Source organism: Salvelinus alpinus, chromosome 16 (genome assembly GCF_045679555.1).
Source record: "Salvelinus alpinus chromosome 16, SLU_Salpinus.1, whole genome shotgun sequence".
Classification (NCBI taxonomy): domain Eukaryota; kingdom Metazoa; phylum Chordata; class Actinopteri; order Salmoniformes; family Salmonidae; genus Salvelinus; species Salvelinus alpinus.
The window spans coordinates 24386394-24399563 of record NC_092101.1 but is presented as its reverse complement, the minus strand read 5'-3'; the positions used below and the strand labels follow the sequence as shown (position 1 = coordinate 24399563).

At 41.4% G+C, this 13170-nt stretch overlaps 1 protein-coding gene across 12 annotated transcripts in view; it reads right to left on the bottom strand.

Moving 5' to 3' along the window:
* mcf2l2 (MCF.2 cell line derived transforming sequence-like 2) overlaps positions 1-13170 on the bottom strand; it is a 136271-nt gene that overhangs the window by 61851 nt on the left and 61250 nt on the right. For all 12 annotated transcript variants that reach the window (XM_071345519.1, XM_071345518.1, XM_071345522.1 and 9 more), the window contains 2 exons: positions 7158-7277; positions 6749-6940 (listed from right to left, as the gene is read on the bottom strand). In XM_071345519.1, the coding sequence (XP_071201620.1) occupies positions 6749-6940; positions 7158-7277 (312 nt within the window). The remainder of the gene's footprint in view (positions 1-6748; positions 6941-7157; positions 7278-13170) is intronic.

Here is a 13170-nt window from a genome sequence, read left to right as displayed (position 1 = left end):
AGGAAACTATGCAGTATTTCGTTTTTTTTAATGAATTATTTCTTACATTGTTACCCCAGGAGATCTTAAGTCTTATTACATACAGCCGGGAAGAACTATTGGATATAAGAGCAACGTCAACTTACCAACATTACGACCAGGAATACGACTTTCCCAAAGCGGATCCTCTGTTCGGACCACCACCCAGGACAATGGATCTGATCCCAGTAGGCGACCCAAAACAACGGCGCCGCAGAAGGGGCAGACAGAGCGTTCTTCTGGTCAGCCTCCATAGACGGGCACATCGCTCACCGCTCCTGAGTATACTACTCGCCAATGTTCAGTCTCTTGACAACAAGGTAGACGGAACTCGAGCAAGGGTTGCCTTCCAGAGAGACATCAGAAATTGTAACATTCTCTGTTTCATGGAAACATGGCTCACTCGGGATATGTTATTAGAGTCAGTACATCCACCCGGTTTCTTCACGCATCGCACCGACAGAAACAAACATCTCTCTGGTAAGAAGAAGGGCGCGGGTGTATGCCTTATGATTAACGAGTCGTGGTGTAATCATAACAACATACAGGAACTCAAGTCCTTTTGTTCACCTGACCTAGAATTCCTTACAATCAAATGCCGACCACATTATCTACCAAGAGAATTCTCTTCGATTATAATCACAGCTGTGTATATCCCCCTGTCATGACGTTGGCCTGTGGGTGAGGTTTATGACCACCCCCATAAATACCTTTCTCCCTTTCCTCTCTCTTGACTCTACAGAAGGACTCTTGAAAAGCCTTTGTTAAACATATAGAGTCTGGGAACATCAAAAGGTAGGGGGAAAGGTACCATGTTTCGGTAATCCAACCAGTTGAAAATATGCGTTGGTACTTAATGAATATGATGCCAGATCAGTTGGCATCTGAGACATTCTTACTAATGATAGGATGACATAAACTGGATCTTGGAAAGTCTACACATTATAGTTATCAGATTCACATGGAATTGTTGTGCAATTTAAATGCTTAAATATGAAACTATTTGTGAAAAGATTAAATGTAATTTCAGCTTCCAAATGAGAGAATTGGGTTTTCATAAGGTTAAAGCTCTGCTCACTCAGTGGCCCCGCCCATGTGAAGAGACATTGGTTATAAACTATGAAACACGCCCTTCTCTCCCCTCCTATATAAAGCCCTTGACGAAAATGTAACTTTGTGATCCGAGGACGAGAGGACGATGATCCCCCACGTTGAAAGGGCTCAGATAATAACCTAACGAAATTAGCATCGAATTTCAACGTGAAGATGACGAAAGGTTGAACTTCAACTATACCAGCCAGAATATAGCATGAGCTAAAAGTATGGCAACTTGGTATGAACTTTAAACTCTTATTCATTCCAGAAGTCATACCTCCTAGCCGTTGAGTTAGCAGCGGCCGCTGTAAACGTGGGCTAGGAAAGGACGGACGACGTATCCAGTCTACCACACAACGACGATACTACAACGTATCCAGTTTACCACCAGAGACACTATTCAAAGGACAAGGAAGATCTCTGTTGGGCAACACGGCCTTCCATCTACAACCAACCTATTGAAGCGCAGCTCAGAGTAAATATTTATTGCATTTTCCTTTTCCAAATGGGTGGTTATTTAGAATGTATAAGATTCTGTATTTACGATAGTATAGCTTCTCCCTTTGTTCTTCCATCCTCCCGCGCTTTCATTCAAGCCCAACCCCCTCTTTGTAACCAGCCGTCATACAGGTTCCGTCCCCCAGGGACATTTTCTTGTAGGACATAATTAGTAATCAATGTATGATCCATTCTGTGTTTATGTAATTCTGTGTGATTATTTAGGTATTTAGTAAATCAATTATTAAACCAAAGATTTGTACTGCTGATTCAACTTGTTAGCCAGGGTTCGTGAAGATAACCAATAATTTACAACTTTCAGATGAGACTGAAACAAGGTGACGATTAAATATTGACTGCTATTGATGTAAAAGATTACCAGGTCTTTAAGAGTTTATTCGGGAAGATAACAGCTCTATAAACATTCTTCCGTGGTGCCCCGACTTTCTAGTTAATTACATTTACATGATTAGCTTAATCAGTTAATATTAATTACAGAGAAATTATTTTATAGAATAGCATGTCATATCACTTAATCAGGAAAAGCCAAAGACATGACACCCCCTAAAGCAGACACCTCGATGGCCCTGAAAGAACTTCACTGGACTCTATGTAAACTGGAAACCATATATCCTGAGGCTGCATTTATTGTAGCTGGGGATTTTAGCGAAGCTAATCTGAAAACAAGGCTCCCTAAATTTTATCAGCATATCAAATGCGCGACTCGGGCTGGCAGCATTCTGGATTATTGCTACTCTAACTTCCACGATGCATACATAACCCTCCCCTGCCCTCCATTCGGGCAAATCTGACCACAACTCCATTTTGTTGCTCCCAAAAACTAAAACAGGAAACGCCTGTGCTCAGGTCTGTTCAACGCTGGTCCGACCAATCGGATTCCACGCTTCAAGATTGCTCGGTCACGGGACTGGGATATGTTCCGGATAGCCTCAGACAACAACATTGATGTAAAGGCTGACTCGATGAGCGAGTTTATGAGCAAGTGCATCGGAGATGTTGTACCCACGGTGACAGTTAAAACCTTCCCCAACCAGAAACCGTGGATTGATGGCAGCATTCGCGCAAAACTGAAAGTTTGAACCAATGCTAATAATCATGGCAAGGCGACCAAAAACATGACCGAATAAAAAAACAGTGTAGCTATTCCCTATTCCCTCAAACAAGCTAAGCGTCAGTATAGAGACAAAGTAGAGTCGCAATTCAACGGCTCAGACACAAGACGTATGTGAAAGGGTCTACAATCAATCACGGATTACAAAAAGAAAACCAGCCCCATCGCGGACACCAACGTCTTGCTCGCTATTAGGACAATACAGTGCCACTGACACGGCCCGCTACCAAAACCTATGGGCTCTCCTTCACGGCGGCCAACGTGAGTAAAACATTTAAACGTGTTAACCCTCGCAAGGCTGCCGGCCCAGATGGCATCCCTAGCCGCGTCCTCAGAGCATGCGCAGACCAGCTGGCTGGTGTGTTTACGGACATATTCAATCAATCCCTATCCCAGTCTGCTGTGCCCACATGCTTCAAGATGGCCACCATTGTTCCTGTTCCCAAGAAGCTAAGGTAACTGAGCTAAACGACTATCGCCCCGTAGCACTCACTTCTGTCATCATGAAGTGCTTTGAGAGACTAGTCAAGGATCATATCACCTCCAACTTACCTGTCACCCTAGACCCACTCCAATTTGCTTACCGTCCCAATAGGTCCACAGACAACGCAATCGCAAGCACACTGCACACTGCCCTAACCCATCTGGACAAGAGGAATACCTATGTAAGAATGCTGTTCATAATTCAGCATTTAACACCATAGTACTCTCCAAACTCGTCATTAAGCTCGACACCCTGGGTCTCGACCCCGCCCTGTGCAACTGGGTCCTGGACATTCTGAAGGGCCGCCCCCAGGTGATTACCAACGACAACGAGACGGCCTACAGGGAGGAGGTGAGGGCCCTCGGAGTGTGGTGTCAGAAAATTAACCTCACACTCAACGTCAACAAAACAAAGGAGATGATCGTGGACTTCAGGAAACAGCAGAGGGAGCACCCTCCTATCCACATCGACTGGACAGTAGTGGAGATGGTGGAAAGTTTTAAGTTCCTCGGCGTACACATCACGGACAAACTGAAATGGTCCACCCACACAGATGGCGTGGTGAAGAAGGCGCAACAGCGCCTCTTCAACCTCAAGAGGCTGAAGAAATTTGGCTTGTCACCGAAAACACTCACAAACTTTTACAGATGCACAATCGAGAGCATCCTGTCGGGCTGTATCACCGCCTGGTACGGCAACTGCTCCACCCACAACCGTAAGGCTCTCCAGAGGGTAGTGAGGTCTGCACAAAGCATCACCGGGGGCAAACTACCTTCCCTCCAGGACACCTACAGCACCCGATGTCACAGGAAGTCCAAAAAGATCACCAAGGACAACAACCAACCGAGCCACTGCCTGTTCACCCCGCTACCATCCAGAAGGCGAAGTCAGTACAGGTGCATCAAAGCTGAGACCGAGAGACTGAAAAACAGCTTCTATCTCAAGGCCATCAGACTGTTGAACAGCCATCACTAACATTGAGAGGCTGCTGCCAACATACTGACTCAAATCTATAGCCACTTTAATGATAAAAAATTGGATGTAATAAATGTATCACTAGTCACTTTAAACAATGCCACTTTATATAATGTTTACATACCCTACATTACTCATCTCATATGTATATACTCTTGCCTATGCCGTACGGCCATCGCTCATCCTTATATTTATATGTACATATTCTCATTGATCCATTTAACTTGTGTGTATAAGATAGTTGTTGTGAAATTTTAGATTACTTGTTAGATATTACTGCACGGTCGGAACTAGAAGCACAAGCATTTCGCTACACTCGCATTAACATCTGCTTACCATGTGTATGTGACCAATAAAACATTTGATTTGATTTGTTTACAAGAGTGTGCAAAGCTTGTCCCAAGGCAAAGGGTGGCTACTTTGAAGAATCTAAAATCTAAAATAGATTTTGATTTGTTTAACACTTTTTTTGGTTAATACATGATTCCATATGTGTTATTTCATAGTTTTGATCTCTTTACTATTATTCTACAATGTAGACAATTGTAAAAATAAAGAAAAACCCTTGAATGAGGTGACGTGTCCAAACTTTTGAAGTGATTGTGTTAGCTGTGTTGTTGGCTAGCTCCTCCGAACAACAGTGTCCTGACGAGAGAGCACATTTTTTTATGCCAGGTGAAATCGTGCACATTCTCTCATTGTTGTAGATGTATCCAAATAAATGTCACTAGAAAACAGCTTAAACTAATGCAAATGCAGCTACTTCGTTGTTATTCTGGCTGCACTGTTTGACGTGACCGTAAGTAAGCCGTCGTAGGCTAGTTAGCAAGCAAGGGGTAAGAACGTTCCCAGCCAATATGGCAATGGAACATTTAGAACAAATGACCATAGGTACAGAACAACTATACTGAAAGACTGGGTCGCGTCTCTGGCAACCAAACCGATAGAACGAACGACCAGCCGGCTTCGGTAGCAACTCTAGATTTGTTTCGGAATATATCTTGTGGAAGGATGAAATAGTATGAATAAATTAATCAAAATAAAGATTTTTATGAAAATATGGCAATCATTATTTTAATATGTTGTTAACCCATTGTACAAAAGGGATAGTGCCCTCGAAGCTGGTGTTTGGAGGATATATTGGCACAGATATCACTTTTGTACAATGGGTTAACAACATATTAAAATAATGATTGACATATTTCCATCTTTTGATGAATTTATTCATACTATTTCATCCTTCCACAACACCCATGGCAATATATCCTCCAAACACCAGCTTCTCGGGCATTATCATGTAAGTGGAAATGTCTAGGAGCAACAATGACTCAGGTAGGCCACACAAGCTCACAGAACGGGACTGCTGAGTGCTGAAGCGTGTAAAAATAATCTGTCCTCGGTTGCAACACTAACTACCGAGATCCAAACTGCCTCTGGATGCAACGTCAGCACAATAACTGTTCGTCGGGAGCTTCATGAAATGGGTTTTCATGGCCGAGCAGCCACACACAAGCCTAAGATCACCCTGCGCAATGCCAAGCGTCAGCTGGAGTTGTGTAAAGCTCGCCGCCATTGGACTCTGGAGCAGTGGAAACATGTTCTCTGGAGTGATGAATTGCGCTTCACCATCTGGCAGTCAGACGGAGTAATCTGGGTTTGGCGGATGCCAGGAGAACGCTACCTGCCCAAATCCATATTGGCAACTATACAGTTATGTGGATAAGGATCAATGGTCTGGGGCTGTATTTCATGGTTCGGGCTCGGCTCCAGTGAAGGGAAATCTTAACGCTACAGCATACAATGACAATCTAGACGATTTTGTGCTTCCAACTTTGTGGCAAGTGTTTGGGGAAGGTAATTTCCTGTTTTAGCATGACAGTGCACAAAGCAAGGTCCATACAGAAATTATTTGTCGAGATCGGTGTGGAAGAACTTGACTGGCCTAAACAGCGCCCTGACCTCAACCCCATCAAACACCTTTGGGATGAATTGTAACGCCGACTATGGGCCTAATCGCCCAACATCAGTGCCCGACCTCACTAATGCTCTTGTGGCTGAATGGAAGCAAGTACCCACAGCAATGTTCCAACATCTAGTGGTAAGCCTTCCCAGAAGAGTTGAGGCTGTTATGGCAGAAAAGGGGGGACCAACTCCATATTAATGCCAATGATTTTGGAATGAGATGTTCGACAAGCAGGTGTCCACATACCTCAATTACCTCGTACCACTGCACATCGACTCGGTACTGGTACTTCATGTATATAGCCAAGTTAACGTTACTCATGGTGTATTTATTCCTCATGTTGTTATTTGTCTATTTTTCTATTTAAAAAAATATCTCTACATTGTTGGGCCCTTAAGTAAGCATTTCACTGTTAGTCTACACCTGTTGTTTACGAAGCATGTGCCAAATAAAATTAGATTTGAAACTGTGAAAGTTATTTGAATCTGTTAGAGAAAGTGTAAATGATGCAATTGATCATGCAAACAGCGTCTTTTCTGTCAGAAATATAGGGATGAGGAGCTTCCTCTGTAATGCACCTCACCTTGTCTATGCCTTTGTGTATTTGGTTTGATTTGGAGAGGATATCGTATTTCTTCTTGGCCTCGTTGGTGAAGTCGTCACAGATGCGTCGGAGCTCCACACACTTGGGCCGTATGGAGTCCACAGCATAGTGGTTGCTCTGGATCAGCTGGTCCCCGTGTAGGGCATGGAGCTGGGCCTTCTCTAACGACTCCTGACACGCACACAACAGACAGACAGAGAGCCATTCATCTCACATGACCAACACACTGGGGCACATCCATGTTAGGCTCACATACAATACAATCAAAGGCTGATGATCATATGCTAATGAAGCCATAGTGGAGACATTGTGCAATGTACTCAATCATTGGAATTGAAAAGTTTAGATGTTACATTTCATATGACGTATGTTATGTGACTGAGCTGACCTGAGCCTTCTCCTCTAAGGTATTGAGGTCGTTCAGTAACATCTCCACTCGGGTGACACAGTCCCCAATATCTGACAGGAAAGTCAGAGTGTCCATCAGACTGTCCAATGACACTTTCACCTGGGAGAGGGGAGAGGACACAGAGACAACTGCAGATCAGGCACATATTCATGTACAGTTTTTGCTAACTTATATGCTTGAGAGGGAGCGTTATACTGTAAGTGTGACCATAAACAAGCATGTATAACACTGAGAAAAGTGAGAAAAGTAAAGGGGAAGCAACTATTTTTAGACAAGCAAAGTGTTGTCATTGTAATGGCTTTTCACAAAGCACCCAGCCCTGAAGGCTTACATCCCAAAAATATATGTGAGTTTGCCTGTGAATTAAGCCACCCTGTTAGCAACATCCTCAATTCCTCATTCAAGGAGGGAAAATTCCCTTCACAGTGGAAGGAGGACACAGTGCTGCCGATACCTAACCCCCCATCGACCAGTTGAGGCCTACTGTATATCACTAACTCCACAGCTCTCTAAAGTATCGGAGAGTTTTGCCGCTGCCTGGATTAAAGAGGACATGTCACCAAACCTTAGACAGATCATCCACCCAAGCCCTGGTTAGTATGCTTGACTGCCTATACAAAGAGTCTGACATTCCACCCACAATATCCACCTTAATCACCAAAACCTTTCCAAAGCCTTTGATAAGATTGGCCACACCACAGCAATAGAGTGTCTGATACAACTGGGTATGAGACCAGCAGATCTACTATCCCAATAAGCAAAATTACGTTGAAAAGACGTCTTTTAGACTTCTATTCCAGACATTGACGTCAGGTGCATTTTAGGTGCTGAATGAAAGGTAACATTGAAAATATGTATTTTCCAGGTGTCTAAAATATATATTGAATATACATATCAAATACGTTGAAAATCTGTATTTTTCGGTCATTGATTCTATGGCCAAATTTCATGTACATTCTCAATGAAGTAAGCATTATATCACAATAATATTTTTAAGGCGGAATCTGCAGTTGCTACATCCATTTGGGGATTTACCGTGCCTTCAGAAAGTATTCACACCCCTTGACATTTTCAACATTTTGTTGTTACAGCCTGAATAAAAAATAACAAAAATGTAGATGTTGTGTCACTGACCTACACACAATACCCCATATTGTCAATGTGTACTTATGTTTTTAGAAATATTTACCAATTAAATACAAATTAAAAGCTGAAATGTCTTGAGTCAATAAGTATTCAACCTATTTGTTATAGCAAGTCTAAATAAGTTCAGGAGTAAAAATGTGCTTAACAAGTCACATAATAAGTTGAAGGGACTCACTATGTGTGCAACAGTAGTGTTTACCATGATTTTTTTATGACTACCTCATCTTTGTACCCCACACATACAATTATCTGTAAGGTTGTTCAGTCAAGCAGTGAATTTCAAACGCAGATTCAACCACAAAGACCAGGGTGGTTTTCCAATGCCTCGCAAAGAAGGGCACCTATTGGTAGATGTGTAAAAATAAAAAAGCAGGCTTTGATAATCCATTTGAGCATAGTGAAGTTATTAAATACACTTTGGATTATGTATCAATACACCCGGTCACTCCAAAGATACAGGTGTCCTTCCTAACTCAGTTGCCAGAGAGGAAGGAAACCGCTCAAGGATTTCATCATGAGGCCAATGCTGACTTTAAAACAGTTACAGAGTTTAATGGCTGTAGTTGGAGAAAACTGAGAATGGATCAACAACATTGTCCTGTAGTTACTCCACAATACTAACCTAAATGACAGAGTGAAAAGAAGGAAGCTTGTACAGAACACAAATATTCCAAAACTGTTTGCAATAAAGCACTAAAGTAAAACTGCAATGAATGTGGCAAATAAATTCAATTTATGTCCTGAGAACAAAGCATTATGTTTATGGCAAATCCAACACAACACATCACTGAGTACCACTCTTCATATTTTTAAGCATGGTGGTGGCTGCATCATGTTATGGGTATGCTTGTCATGGGCAAGGACTAGGGAGTTTTTCAGGATAAAAAGAAAGGGAAAAGAGTGAAGCACAGGCAAAATCAGAGGAAAACCTGGTTCAGTCTGCTTTCCAACAGACACTGGGAGACAAATTCCTCTTTCAGGAGGACAATAACCAAAAAATACAAGGCCAAATATACAGTAGCTTACCAAGATGACATTGAATGTTCCTGAATGTACCAGTTACTATTTTGACTTAAATTGGCTTGAAAATCTATGGCAAGACTTGTCTAGCAATGATCAACAACCATCTCGACAGAGCTTGAAGAAAAAAATAGAAAAAAATAGCCAAATATTGTGCATTCCAAGTGTTGAAAGTTCTTAGAGACTTACTCAGAAAGACTCACAGCTGTAATAGCAGCCAAAAGATGCTTCCACAAAGTATTGTCTCAGGGGTGTGAATACTTATGTAAATTAGATATTTCTCTATTTCCTTTTCAATACATTTGCAAAAATGCCTAAAAACATGTTTCACTTTGTCATTATGGGGTATTGTCACTAGTTGGGAACCACTGGAGTAAAGCACAGTAGAGTACAGTACAGTGTCATGACGTGGCCCTCTTTGGGTATAGCGAGTGCCTTCCCCCTCTCTCCCTCTTACACCCAGGTTCTGTTATCTCAGGTCGTAAATTCCTAGAGGAGACTCTCTCCTCATGGTAAGGCAGTATAGAGAGAGGGTTTCACAGTAGAACAAAGGAACTTCTTCTACATCACAGAACTTGAGAACTGAACAATATCCATGTTTTGAAGAATGTGTAAACGGTCGCTGGAGAAACCAGCGACAACCAGTCCATTTTGTTTTATGATTGGGACCTCAGGAAAGACAATACAGCCACATTACCATAACTCTGTTTATACAGGAGCCTCTGTTATGAGGCTTGCATCTAATTATTGTATAAAATGAATGAGTAAAGATGAAACTATTTGTGAAATTGTGTAATGTGATTTTAAACCGTTAATGTGAGAGAATTGTATTCCCTTTAAAGTTTAACTAAGTCACTGGCCCGCCCCATGAGCACAAACATTGATCTGGCCACATGGGACAGCCCTTTTCTACTGTTACGAATATAACCCCCACCTGAAGGAATTTCCTTTAGACCATGCCTACCTCGGTCAGCTGAGGGAGCTAAGGTTGAGTGGAGACCACAAGAATCTCAGTATAAGCTAAGGTTGTAATGGTTATTGAAACTCTGACACTATCGATTCCGACAGAATAAGAGCAACTCTTCGATACTAATTACTAGTCTGCAGCTAGGAATTATGTGCCATTGAATGCGAAGAGAGACAACCGCCTAAACATCTATCACATAAGAACATTTCTGAATGGGACTCTGAAGTATCCATTCTAACCACGAGAGACTTTATGGGAGCAGAGACGATCAGATGAACTTTCCAACAGAAAGATGGACGATTCCAACAGAGATCACGACGACACACTGAGCGTAAATATATATTGATTGCCATTATTCCCGAATGAGTGAGCGTTCATGTGCACAGGATTAGCATTTCAATCAATATAATTATCAACTGTGTAGTGACTTTTGTCTTTCGCGCCCTTCTCAGTCCACACCCACTTCCCTTTGTCTACCAAGTTGCCATATCGGTTTAGCCCACTAGGGAACATCACCTATCATTTCCTTGTAACCAAATCTACTGTTTGTTTGTTTGTTTATGCATTTCTGTGATTATTTCGTTAGTAAATAAATGATTAAGACAATTGATGTATGGATGATTCATAGTGAAGGCTGAGTTCGTGCAGATAAGCAACAACTTACGAGGTTTGGAATAAGACTAATGTGAGGTAAAGAATAATTAATTAATTAGAAGACTAATTTATCAGATATTAAAATATCTGAAAAGTTATATTAGGAAAATTATAACTTCGTAATCTGAAGATTTTCCCCGACTTCCTAGTTAATTACATTTACATGATTAGTTTAATCACGTTATAATAATTAGAGAGAATTGATTTGATAAAACAAGTCTTCATGTTAATGATGCCAAAGACACGACAACAGTATGGTATGGTACAGTACAGGACAGTACACTATAGTTTAATTAAGTAGAGTACATTAGAGTAAAGTAGAGTACAATGCAGTACACTATACTTTTCTTTACTGTACTCTATTGTATTGTACTGTACTCTACTGTTCTGTACTGTAATATACTTTACTTTTCTATACTGTACTGTGTACTGTAATGTGATGTACTCTGCTGTGCTCTACTGTTCTGTACTGTGCTGTACTATGATGTCCAAACTTGTGAAACATACTGTAGGTGTCTATGTTTGGTTCAGATTTGGTCCGGTCCAGATCAGCCAAATCTGAACCAATTATAGACGTCTATGTTTTGGCCAAATCAAGGCCGTTCCGGACCGGACCAAATCTGAACCAATTACAGACGTCTATGTTTGGGCCAAATATAGACTGGTCCAAAAGACGTTGCTGTTGTCGTGTCTTTGGCATCAATAAACTGAAGACTTATTTATCAAATAACTCTCTGTAATTATTATTACGCGATTAAACTGATTAATCATGTAACTGTAATTAACTAGGAAGTCGGGGCACCAAGGAAAATATTCAGATTATAAAGTTATAATTTTCCTAACATAACTTTCAGATATTTGAATATCTGATCACTTAGTCTTCGATTTAATGAATTATTTACCTCATGTTAGTCTCATTCCAAACGTCGTAAATTGTTGGTTAACTGCACAAACCCAGTCTTCACTATGTCATCCATACATCAATTGTCTTAAATAATTTATTTACTAACTAAGTAATTCACAGAAATGCATAAACAAACAGTAGATAGTTACAAGGAAAAGATAACGGAGTTTCCCTAGTGGGATAAACCGGCATCGCGGCTTGGTGTACAAAAGGGAAGTGGGGGTTGACTGAGATAAGACAACACACAGTTGATAATTATAACAATTGAAATGCTAATCCTTTGCACATGAATGCTCACTCATTCGGGAACAATTGCAATCAATATATATATTTACGCTCAGTGTGTCGTCGGGATCTCTGTTGAAAAGTTTGTTTCTGTTGGAGAGTCTGTCCTCTCTCTCTCTCTGTCGTGGTTACAATGAATAGTTCAGAGTGACATTCATTCATGTCGTTATAGAATAGATGTTTCGGCGGATGTCGGTCTTCGCGTTCAATGATACCGAATTCCTAGCTGCAGACTAGTAATTAATATCAAAGACTTGTTCTTATTCTGTCGGTATCGATAGTCTAAGAGTTTAACCACGTGGGATGGTTAAAAGATTCAGCAATCGTCTCAAACCTTGGCCCTCTCGTTATCGAGGTAAGCTGGTCTGCAACCTTTGTCCTCTTGTAATTGAGAGAAACATGGTCTGTTGAGAAATTCTCAAGGTGGGGGTTTTATTCGGAAAAGCAGAAAAAGGCTGTCTCATGACGCCAAGTCCTAACTGTGTTCATGGGGGCGTGCCAGTGACTTAAGTGAAACTTTACACAGCAATACAATTCTCTCACATTACATCATTACATAGCATCCCATAATTTCACAAATAGTTTAATCTTTCCTCATTCATCCTGTACAACAATTAGATGTAAGCCTCATATCTGAGGCTATTATATAAACAGCGTTATGGTAATGTGGCCGTATTGTCTCCCATGAGTTTCACAAAATTGTACCAAACGGACCAGTTCGTAGCTGAATTCTTCACCGATCTTTTATACGTTCTCCAGAACTTAAATACTGTTCGGACCTCCAGTTCTGTGAGGTGGAAGAAATTCCTTTGTTCTCTCTATGAAAACTCCCTCTCTCTCGATACTGTGGCCATGAGGAGATAATCTCCTCCAGGAATTTACGACCTGGGGTCGCAGCAGCCTGAGTGTAGGAGACAGAGAGAGGGGGATGGGGCTTGATGTACCCAAAGAGGGCAACGTCATGACACTGTCAGTAAATGCTTAGTGGGGAGGGTCCAGGAAACTCATATGGCCCT